Raw genomic sequence first — 11,915 nt, 5'->3', positions numbered from 1 at the left:
CAGTCATTGTAGTTTCTCAGTAATGCTCCTGTCTTAGTTAGGGTTTCTATTGCTGTGATGAAACCACATGATCAAAGCAACTTGGGGAGGAAATGGTTTATTTCACTCACAGCAGTTCATTATCAAAAGCAGTGAGGGCAGGGACTCAAGCCGGGAAAGAGCCTGGAGGCAGGAGCTGATGCAGAGGCCAGGAGGGAGCTGCTTACTGGTTTGCTCCTCATAGCTTGCTCAGCCTGCTTTTTTATAGAATCAAGGACCTCTAGCCCAGGGATGGTACCACCTGCATTGGGCTGGGACTTCCCCCATTAATCACTAATTAAGAAAATGTCCTACAACCAGATCTTATGGAGACACTCTCTCAGTTGAGGCTCCCTCCTCTCTAAATACTCTAGCGTATATCGAGTTGTCCTAAAACTAGCAGGCATGGTGGTGGACCTCTATAATCCCAGTATTCCAGAGGACACTGAGGCAGGAGCATCACAAGTCCAAGGTTAGCCTGAGATACTTAGTGAAAGCCCGTCTAAAAAAGGAGATGGAGGATGAAAATTCAGGCCTGGGATGTGGCACATGGTGGAGTGCCTGCAAGGCTCAGGTCAGAAGAAGCAAAGGGTTCACTAATGGACCGGAAACACAAGCATGCGGGCATTGGTTCACCATGAAGAGTGAATCCTGCCGCCTCTTCTGGTGATACTAGGGTACACCCTTTCATAGGTCGGAAGCCACTGAGGGAAATACAAAGCAGGGAGAAGCCGGGAAATGGGGGACCAGACGCATGGGCTTCCTGAGACTCCTCCCAGAGCTCCGCAGTGCACACTGGGTTTCGCTGCTGCCACTCCGCCGCTGTCGCGTTTCAGATGGGAAATTGCATGAAATTCTAGATTTCTGATTGCTTTGGAAGGCTGGGGTGACCCAGTAGTCTCGGTTCTAAGATTGGGGTGTCTGAGAACCATGCCCCTGGTGTGTAGTTCACAGTGGGCACCCCACCCTCGCCCCTTTCATCTTCCCTGTTTCCTCCCTGGGGTCTGGTCTTTCCCCCATGGCATCTCCCAAGTTTCTCAAGGACTCTTCTGTGATCCTCACTCGTGAGCACCCACAGGAAATAGGCCATCTTGATCCCTCCCTCTCATCTCAGAGGCTGGTATCTCTTCTGTTTGGGTCCATGAACCGGTCCCATGGGCCCCCTCTTTGTTTTTACCTGAAGTTCACGCTGTACCTCTAAACATACGTTAGAAAACCCCTACTACATGATTCATGAGCACACGGGGGCATCACTTCCTCACTAGGCAAGCACTCTTGGGCTCTCTACCAGAGTAGCTATGCCCCAGCCTCAGAGACTGTGGTGGTTTGAATAGAAATGGCCACATAGGCTTATATATTTGAGTGCTTGGTCATCAGGGAGTGATACTACTTGAGAGGGATTTAAGCCGTATGGCCTTGTTGGAGTAGGTGTGGCTTTGTTGGGGTGAACTTTGCACTTTTAAAAGCCCAAGCTAGGGGCTGGAGAGATGGCTCAGAGGTTAAGAGCATTGCCTGCTCTTCCAAAGGTCCTGAGTTCAATTCCCAGCAACCACATGGTGGCTCACAACCAACTGTAATGAGGTCTGGTGCCCTCTTCTGGCCAGCAGGCATACACACAGACAGAATATTGTATCCATAATAAATAAATAAATAAATATTTAAAAAAAAAAAAAAAAACCCAAGCTAGTCCCAGTGCCTCTCATCCTGCTGCTTTAGATCTGGATGTGGAACTCCCAGTCGCCATGTCTTGGCTACCATGTCTTCCTGCAGGCCATCATGCTCCTGCCTTGATGACAATGGACTAACCCTCTGAAACTAAACCAGCCCAAATTAAATGCTTTCTTTTTATAAGAATTGCCGTGCTCATGGTGTCTCTCCTCAGCACTAGAACACTGTCTAAGACAGGATAAGAGACAGAAAAGTCACAGGTCACTCCAGCCCAGGTGCTCAAATCCCACCGCCCCCAACCCCCACCACCATCTCTTCCAATCCCCCACCCCTGCACTGCGCTGTTTTGAATAAAGTCAGTCCTGCTAGCAGGAATAAGAGGCAGCTCTGCTGGTGTGGCCAGCAGCTTCCTCTCCAGATAGTGAACTCTTTCTTCCCCTTCTTACCCAGCAGGGGGTCTCATTCAAGGGAGAGACAAAGAGAAGTGGTTCTGGGGAGAATTAGAGATGGGAACTCCTTCCCTGTGGCCTGTGAACCAGGGTGTGTGCTTCACCTCTGGTCAGAATGACATCATTTCCAAACAGTGCCAGATCATCCCCGGCAGGAGTGTAGGTAAGGGACACAGTTGTGAGCCGTGCAAGTGACTTTACCACTCTAGAGCTGACAGCCCGGAGGTGGAGGCGGTCCATACAAAATACCATACAGATACTGTACAGATACCATACAAAAGAGATCCGGCTGGTGGCAACTGCTAGAACAACAGGAAGAAAGCAGACTGGGTGACTGGCCAGGCAAGTAAGGTAGGTTGGAAGCACCCTGGAAAGGTGAGGAAGGCGTCGCAGGTGTTTTCAGTAGTTAGGGGCCAGATCTATTGGCTTGTGGCCAGGAGAAGGAGTTTAGGTTTCTTTCAGAAGCAATATAGAGTCCTGGGAGGAAGGGGGCTCCGCGAGGAGGCACTAAGATTGGACGTGAGTGTCTTAGCCACCCCAGTCCCTGGGAACATTTCCTTTCCTTTCACAGCTTCTCTCCAGGAGTCCTTTGGGGCTCTGGTTTTGTCTGTCATTTTCCCTCCCCTCTACGTATGTGCAGTTCCATCAGCCTACAGGAAATACAGGGAAAGGGAGCATGCTAAACGGAACCGCAGGGATCCTGAGGGTGGCCATCACACTGGACAGGACTCTGGTCCTCACTCAAGCGATGCAGTAGGACAAAGGAAGATGTCTGTGGTGGAGTGGGTGAGACAGGAAGAGCATCCGCCAGGCAGAGTGGGGCTCTTGTTTGGCTCCTCTTGAGCAGACCAACTCAACAAAGACCCTTTGAGATAGCAGAGACAGGACCTGAGGCAGACAGTGTCACTGGCTGATAAAGAATTCCTGTGGGCTTTGGTGGATATGAAATGAGATGGTGGTGGTTTGTTCTTTCTCTCTTTTTTTCCTTTCCTTTCCTTTCCTTTCCTTCCCTTTCCTTTCCTTTCCTTTTTCCTTTCCTTTCTCCTTTCCTTTCTCCTTTCCTTTCTCCTTTCCTTTCTCCTTTCCTTTCCTTTCCTTTCCTTTCCTTTCCTTTCCTTTCCTTTCCTTTCCTTTCCTTTCCTTTCCTTTCCTTTCCTTTCCTTTCCTTGAGGTGTGAAGTGAAAAGTGTTTATGGATGGAATGATCTGGTGGCTGGTGGTATACCCCAGTGGTAGAATACTTGCCTGACACATGAAGATTGATGCCATCCCCAGGAATACAGAAAGTAAAAATGAAATCGTTTTAAAAACAAAGAGGGGCCAGCAAAATGGCTCAGTGAGTAAAGGCACCTGCTGGCAAGTCTGATGGCCTGAGTTCCTGGGACCTACATGTTGGAAAGAGAGAACTAACTCCCTCGCCGTAGGTCCAATCCCTAGGATCCAGGTGGTAGAAGGAGAACCGATCCCATATTCCCACAGACCATCTGTAACCCTACACATGCTCTCTGGCATTCAAGAGCAGACACAATAAATATGTTTTTAATACAGTAATGAAGGGGGAAAAGAGGTCTAGGAATGTAGTTCAGTGGTAGAGTGTATACCTAGGATGCATAGGTGTTAGTTTCAATCCCCAGGACCAATGATGATGATGATGATGATGATGATGATGATGATGATGATGATGGCTGGATGGATGGATGAAACAGAAACAGCAAGGAGCTAATGGAGCTGGAGCTAGTGATGGATGAGGCAGCCATCCCAGTCCCTTCTCTGCTTTGCATGTCATCAAAACACTTGCCAGACACAGCGGTGCCCTCCTATAATCCCAACACTCAGGAGGAAGAGGCAAAAGAATCTCTACAAGTTCAAAACTACATAGCAGGACCATGTCTGAGGAAGGAAGGAAGGGGAGGGCAGGCAGGCTCACTCCATAATCATCTTTTCAAATGAGTAATGCTAGATCCTCCACCAAAAAAAGCCACGTTTCCTGCCTTTGGGGGATAGAGTATACTGCTCACGCCTCACTTTTCCCTTCTCTTCTCTTGCAGCATGGCTGGGAAGATGCCCACCCCATCCACAGGCCATGGCCTGCAGCCGTCGCTCTTTCTGCCCTTCTGAGCCCCTGCATCTGGAGCCCCCTGGATGACACCTGCCTCCTGACATTGCGCTTGCTCTGCTGTCCACAGCGATGGTGAAGAACTGGACTCTGCAGGCTCACAACCTTCAAGTGCACTTTCGGGGGCCAGCACCCTTTGTTCCAGGACTGGCAGGCCTAAACAATGGCTGAGGGCCAGTGGACCGCATAGCGTTGTACCACGACTTCCAGGGGCAGCAGCACTCTAGTGCCCAAGGACTATGACCACCTATCGACCTCTTCCTAATGATGGTGTGGACCTGGCAGCCAGCTGTGGGGCCAGGGGCACCGATATCCTCCCTGGACCCCACCCTGGAGACTACATTCCCATGGGATTCTGGGCCCAGAATGGCAGTATGTCCCAGCCTCTTGGTGAGAGCCCAGCCATTGCCACCACCCGCCCTAGCCCCACCACCCCAGCAATGCCCAAAATGGGTGTGCGTGCCAGAGTGGCTGATTGGCCACCCAAGCGAGAAGCCTTGAGAGAGCAGAGCAATCCCAGCCCCTCACAGGACACAGATAGTGTGAAGTCCACCAAAGTGGCCCATTCCATGAGAAGCGTACAGAATGGACAGCTCCCCTCCAGCACTCCAGCTTCCTCAGGGTCCAGAGCTTTTCATCGACTCTCTAGGAGAAGGTCTAAAGATGTAGAATTCCAGGATGGGTGGCCCCGGTCCCCTGGCCGGGCCTTCCTTCCTCTGCGACATCGAAGCAGCAGTGAGATCACCCTCAGTGAGTGTGACGTGGAGGAACCCGGAGATCCACGGGGGAGCCGGCACCCTGGGGTGCTGCCACTCTTCCGAGAGTATGGCAGCACATCCTCCATCGATGTGCAGGGTGTGCCAGAGCAGAGTTTCTTCGATATCCTCAATGAGTTCCGCAGCGAGCAGCCAGAGGCTCGTGGTTCCCAGCATCTTAATGAGCTCCTGCAGGTAGATCCTGGCACCCTTCTCTCAGCGGGCAGCTGTGGAGCCAAGGGAGACCCCCTTAATGGCCAGCCTGCCAAAGATAGTCTCCAGTCTCTGCAGCCTCTCAAGGAGAAAGAGAAGGCCCGGAAGAAACCTGCCTGGGGCCTGGGCAGTGGGGACACCGTAGATTCGTCCATCTTCAGGAAACTGAGGAGCAGTAAGCCTGAAGGGGAAATGGGGCGGCCTCTGGGAGAGACTGAGGAGGGCCGAAGCCCCCCGGAAGCCAGTAGACCTTGGGTCTGCCAGAAGAGCTTCGCCCATTTTGATGTGCAGAGCCTGCTGTTTGACCTCAATGAGGCAGCTGCCAACAGGGTGTCAGTGGCCCAGAGGCGCAACACCACCACAGGGGCCTCAGCGGCCTCAGCCGCCTCAGCCATGGTGTCCCTCCCAGCATCCCGGGCCCACAGCCTGGGGACTCTGGACCCAGCCTTCACCAGCACGGAGGATCTGAACTGCAAAGAGAACCTGGAGCAGGACCTGGGGGACGACAACAGCAATGACCTTCTTCTCAGCTGCCCACACTTCCGCAACGAGATCGGTGGGGAGCGAGAGCGCAACGTCAGCTTCTCCCGGGCCTCCATGGGCTCCCCGGGGGGCAACAGCGAGACCCACATAACAGAGCCCACCCTGAGCATCTACCGTACAAACGCCAGCATCTCGGTGCTGGAGGTGCCCAAGGAGCAGCAGAGGACACAGAGCCGGCCCAGGCAGTACAGCATCGAACATGTGGACCTGGGTGCTCGTTACTACCAGGACTACTTTGTGGGCAAAGGTGATGCGAGCGAGTGGCTGGGGCCCCAGCTTGTCTCTGAAGCACACCCACTCCTTAGTCATCTGACCCCGTCTCTGTACTCGGACGTAGTCCGGCACTCAGCCCTAGTCCCAGGCCCCAGTGCCACCAAAAATAAATAAATGGTTCTTGTCAGATATAACAGTCAGCTAGGTTCTTCACGGGGCTCAGGGTCTCTGGAGCTAATCTCAGAGTTAGACTGTGAGTTGGAGTGTCCTATCCGATAGCTTGTTGCCCCAGTTCACCAGTGACACAGTTCACCCTGCGGATGGGAGGAAAGGAGTAGATTGTAGTGGATCCCATACCCCAACCAAAATGGCACTAAGACGAACAGTGAAGGGTGATGGAAGTTCCAGGCCCTGGATGACGGAACGCTGATGAGGCACGGGTTCCAAGATGAAAAGGGCCGCTCCTTGTTGGTTTTTAAAACTCACCCAGGAGCAGGGTATGATAGTGCACGTCTGTAATCCCAGCACTCAGGAGGCTGAGGCAGCTGGATCTTCAGTTTGAGGGAGGCCTGGGCTACATGGTGAGACCCTGCCTCAAAAGGCAAAGAAAGTAAAGGTGGGGCATGGTGATGCAGAGTTAAATCCCAGCGCTGAGGCTGAGACGGGAGGATTCCCAGTGTGAGGCCAGTGTAGTCTACATACACACATTCAAAGACAACATATAATAATATAGTAAGACCTGTCTACCCCCCACATTTTTTCAAGTAGCCTTTCTAAAATTACTTCTTTGTAGCCGTGGAGGCCTGTGATGAATGTTTATTGAGCGCTGACCATGTACTGGGATTTCTGAGATGCTAGCCATTATGCGTAGGTGAAAAAAAAATGAACAACAAATTCGGTAGCCTCTTCAGGAGTAAACTCCCACCTTAGAGTGCAGTGTGCCCTTCTGATTAGTTCCCACCCAGTTTTTGGGTTAGCCTTGGTGCACCTTCACCCAGGTGCATCTGAAAACGGGGACTGTCGGTTAAATATACAGAATGCCAGGGTGAGGACAAGAAGCAGTTATCTGCTGTGTTCTTGAGTTTTTGCTGATAACAACATAGAAGCTTGGAACAGGAGTCACAAAGGATGCTGTGCGTCTCCGCCCCCCCCCCCAAAAAAAAAAAAACCTACTAGAGTTGGATATCAGAAAGAATTGTTTCCTGGTAGGATTCTCAGTAGCTTGTCCAGGAAAAAGTGGGGAGCAGAAACCTGGCTCCCTGAATCGTTTATGGCTGTCACCCTCAGTATTTCCATTACGCAGGTCTGTAGAAGCATGGTCAGCTGCAGGCATGACTTAGAGAATCTGTGTCAGGGCCCTGAACAAATGGGAGGCCCTGGGCTGCTAATGGCCAGCGTTTAAGCTGTATGCTTACTGTGCGCCAGCCTGGTGCTGTGCTAACTCAATTAATCCTCACATTGCTGAGTTAAGCCCATTTGACTGCTAAGAATCCCATCATGTGACCTGACTGGAGCCTTATATCTAATCTCAACCCCGAATTTGTGCTGGCAGGAGACTCCCTAGGCTCGGGGCTTAACTACTTCACAACAACTAATGGGAGCTTAACCAGGCAAGCCCTTAACAGAGCCGGGATTAATCTCAGTGGCCCTGGCTTGGTGACCCACTGTACTGTACGAAGCCTTTCACGCTGTCTCACTCCCACATACCAGCTCTGAACCGTGAGCCTCTGGGTTTCTGTTCCTCAGGTGAACGTGCTGACACTCAGAAAAGGCTGTGGCTTTTCTGGCACCGAAAACCAGGCTGTGATCAAACTCTTAGGGTTTCTCCATCCATCAGCCTTGGATTCTTGGGCTTTGTGTGACACTGCACCAGACTGCCGTGGCCTGTGCCCTCTCCTTCCGGACATCTGACCATACTTCCTTGGTCTCCCTTTGCAGAGCATGCCAATTACTTTGGCGTGGATGAAAAGCTGGGGCCCGTGGCGGTGAGCATCAAGCGGGAGAAGCTGGAGGATCACAAGGACCACGGACCTCAGTACCAGTACAGGATCATCTTCCGGACTCGAGAGGTAGGGCCCGGCACAGTGTGCCTGCTGGATAAATAAGAACCGTAATCCCCTCCCGTTTCCATGTCCTGGTTCTACCAGGTTCCAGGCCAAGGACATCCTTGCTATGTCTCCTAAGAGGCCCAGTAATGTGACCTTGTGAGTCTGTCCATTTTACAGAGGAGAAACTAAGACTCCGAAATCACACAGGTTGCAGCAATAAGAAGCCAGGTCAGGAGCTGAACCTGGCAGGTGACATCAAAGTTCAAGATCACAAAATCTTTTCCCAAGAGATTGACTCCAATGAACATAAGGAAAAAAGGTGTGGTTGAGAGGTCAAACCTCAGTCTAGTAGGGCCTGGGGCATCGCAGCAAGCCCTGCCATCATGCTAAGCAGCTTTCACCACTACCGACCAACCTCCATTCTGAGCAGAGAATCCCACTGTCCTGCCCAGCCAGGCCTGTATTACAGGCCAGCTCCAGCAACGGGGGAAGGCACAGTGATGCACCCCACACCAATACAGAAATGTATTTCTGGCTGGCTTCAAGTCCCAGAGATTCACTGATCTCTCTAACTGTAGGTCAGGGATAGAACCTGCTATAGGCAGACTGACCTGGTCTTCTGCAAAACTGCAGAACTTTTTAAATTTATTTTTATGTGCATTGTGTGAGCCACCATGTAGGTGCTAAGAATTGAACCTGGGTCCTCTGGAAGAATAGCCACTTTTCTTAACCGCTGAGCTGTCTCTCCAGCCCTAAGACTGCAGAATTTGACTCCTTTTCTGCTCAGCTCAGCTGACTCGGCCTCCATTTTTGTAATGAATGCCATTCTCACTGTCACCAGCAAGCTGTGTTCAGTCCCGGGCAAAGGGACTACTGTCCAAGTCTTCTAGGTAGTACTGGCTTTCCATATAGAAGGATGATTCATGTCTGCAGGATCCCCGATTGGCTCTGTGTGGATCCCACACCTACACCTTGGGCCAGGCACTGACGGGTCAGAGAGGGTGAGAGAGATAGGCAGCCAGATCTAGGACACTCCACCTTAGGGCTAGAGCCACCGCCCTGGTGCTGAGATTGACAGTTGCATGGGAGCCGCCCAAAAGGAAAGAGGGAAGAGAAGGAGGAGGTCCTCAGTGGGAATGGTGGGGTGTTTTTCTTTTGTTTTGAGAACTTGTCTCATGTAGCTAAGCTGGCCTCCAGCTCACTGTGTGTCTCAGACTGGCCTTGAGCAGCTCCTGTCTCCACTCTCTGAATACTGGCGTGGCGGGCATGCACTGCCACATCCGACAGAAAGGTGGTTTTAGCTTGTCTTGCTCCTTGCCTCTGAGTTTAGTCCCCTGCAGGACAAAACAGGTTAGCAGCAACGATGCAGTGATGGCACCTTCTGAAAGAGGCATGGAAAGGCAGCATTTCCAGAGAGGCAGCCGCCAACTGACACAGCCCACTCGCTGGGGATCCCTGGCGTAGAAACTCAGCAGGCTACCACTGCCAGGGAGTATACTCTTGAGTTTGAGCTCATCCTGGCAGGCAGATGAGGCACTGAGGACAAGTGCCCCATCCGCAGAGGCTTTCAACTGGATGACACATGGCTTCTGGCAGCTGAGGAGAGTGGGCCCCCAAGTCACATGCCAGGCTGCAGGCAGTCCTTGACCAGTGTCCTGGGCAGCCTTTCCTTCTGCTCACCTTTCTGGCCAGTTGAGCGCCAAGGCAGCATGTGAGGGGACAGCTTCTCCAGCTTCAGAGTTCTTTAGGACACGTGGGCAGATGCTGGTGCAATGACAAGCCGTATGTACTCAGCGAGATGCATACTCTTGCAGCAGCAATGGCGGCAAACAGGCTTAGCACTGCAGTGCCAGGCCCACACTCTGCCTTCGCCTAGGCTGGCGAGCTCACACCAGTCTTCTAGTCTTGCCAGCTGTCTGATGGCAGCACTTTAGTCCTCGTTTGTGGCAAAGCAGATACAGAGCAGTTAAGACCCTCTAGTGAGAGACAGGGCCTGTCTCTCGGCCCATTGTCCTCTGGCCACCCCACTCAGCTGCCTCAGGGAGTCACCTGACACAGTTTAGACCTCCCCTCCCCCACACTGGACCTGTTCATGGTGTCACAACTCAGCTGACTTACACGTGCATGCGGTGCCCATGGAGGTCAGAGAAGACGTTGAAGCCCCAGACACCACCATCCTGGCACACACAGTGAGGGCTCTTAACCAGTAAGCCTTTCTCTCCAGCCCAGTGATGATAAATGACAGTACATCCCTTGAACTCAGGGTCAGGGCACTCCAATGCTTTTTCAGCAGGTCAGGGTATGGCTTTTCTGCTTTGGTTCCTGTTTGGTAATTGGAAACTGCTCCGTGCCACCCTGGCCTCATGGGCTTCAGATCTGCGATGCACTCATCCTACCAAGACTTACCGGATGCTATCACTGCACAGCCCCATGCTGGGCTTTGGGGGTATAGTAGTGACCAAGGCAGCAGGGTAGCTTGAAGACTGCTCCCATGGGGAGTGGCAGTGCTACACAAGACAGCTTCATGTCCCGTGCCCATGCCAGGGTATACGTAGTGATAAGGTGAAAGACAGCGGGGAAACGGGTGACTGGAGGGGAGCTAGATCTTCAGACAGGATGGCCAATGGAGGTGTGTTTGAAATACCCGAGACTTCAGGGAACCGGAGCTGGGGTGGTCCTCACAGTTTGGAAGACTGAGCAGATAGATAGCATCAGTTCAAGTCCAGCGTGGACTCCCGCACCCCGCACCCCGTTCACATACACACACCGCGCAAACCTTTGTCTCACCTACAGACCACGTGCAGACCCAACCCTGGGCTTGGGTCTTTGCAGAGCTGCCCTGTGAGGCCCTCAGGCCTGACCTCCCATTGTCTGGAGTTGGAGGAAGAGCAAGGCTTACCTCACCACCATGGAGGCAGGGCAGAAAGACACACAACCCAAATTCCCTGCCAGCAACCCTGAAACCTACAGTAAAGCTGCAACCTGCATTGTTGCCTGGCATTCACCTCAGTGTTTGCGCTGCCCTTGCCACAGAGGTCCCATTTTCACCTCCTTCCACTATTGGAGCCAGACAATTGCTTTTCCAAGGTCACCCACTGGCAAGCCCAGCACACCCTCCTGTCTACCCTCACTCCCAGGACCTTCTCTGTGGATCTGAGCTCATTGGACTATCTGCCCACTCATGTTCTTCACTGGCCCCATGACTTAGACAGGTGACCGTTCCTTGTGTCTTGGTTTCTTCCTTGGTAAAACAGGCTTGGAGCTGTGACCTGACCCCTAGAGAGGTGTGAGTGGGCCCCCTGAGACTAGGAAGTGGCTGCACAGACTTCAGGGCAGGAGGAGCTCTGAGTACCAGCTCCCGCCATGACTGTAACTCTTCCAAGAGGGCGGAGGAGTGCTGGGGAATGGATAGATGGGCTCCGTCCTCCTGTCCACACACTTGCCTCTGGCCTCTGCACCAAGCACGGAGCCCAGGCTGCTTTCCAAGCCCGCAGGCCGGCCTATCCCAGATGGCCGCCCCTAGCTGCCAAGCAGACAGCTCCAGTGGGCCCACGTCTCTCAGCAGATGGTATGTGAGCTTTGGCAGAGCCAGCTTCCCACCGAGGAAGGAGCAAACTCAGGGTTGGACTTAGGCACCACACACCTGACCACTGGCTGCCCCATGCCAGTGGCTTCTCAGATGACACACAGGGTTCCCCAGCCAGCCTCAGACCATCTGGCCCAATGCTTCTTCAGGCTGGCAAGAGGAAATTTCTGACAGACCTTTGAAGTTTGTTGTTTTGTGTTCACGTCAGGCCCTAACTCTGTCAGTGCTGGCATGGAACTTACAGCCCCTGTCTTAGCCTCCTGGGTGCTGGGACTGCAGGCATATGCCCCTGTGCCCAGGTAGGCTG

At 52.6% G+C, this 11,915-nt stretch overlaps 1 protein-coding gene across 1 annotated transcript in view; it reads left to right on the top strand.

The window, feature by feature from the left end:
* The window catches only part of Sipa1l3 (signal induced proliferation associated 1 like 3), a 204,163-nt gene that overhangs the window by 116,228 nt on the left and 76,020 nt on the right, over nt 1-11,915 (top strand). The window contains 2 exon segments of the mRNA XM_038340138.1: nt 4,183-6,008; nt 7,913-8,043. Of these exon segments, the coding sequence (XP_038196066.1) occupies nt 4,490-6,008; nt 7,913-8,043 (1,650 nt within the window). The 5' untranslated portion in view covers nt 4,183-4,489.

Source organism: Arvicola amphibius, chromosome 8 (assembly GCF_903992535.2).
Source record: "Arvicola amphibius chromosome 8, mArvAmp1.2, whole genome shotgun sequence".
NCBI classification, from domain to species: domain Eukaryota; kingdom Metazoa; phylum Chordata; class Mammalia; order Rodentia; family Cricetidae; genus Arvicola; species Arvicola amphibius.
The sequence above is the reverse complement of the archived record's forward strand: the minus strand, read 5'-3'. Positions and strand labels throughout refer to the sequence as shown.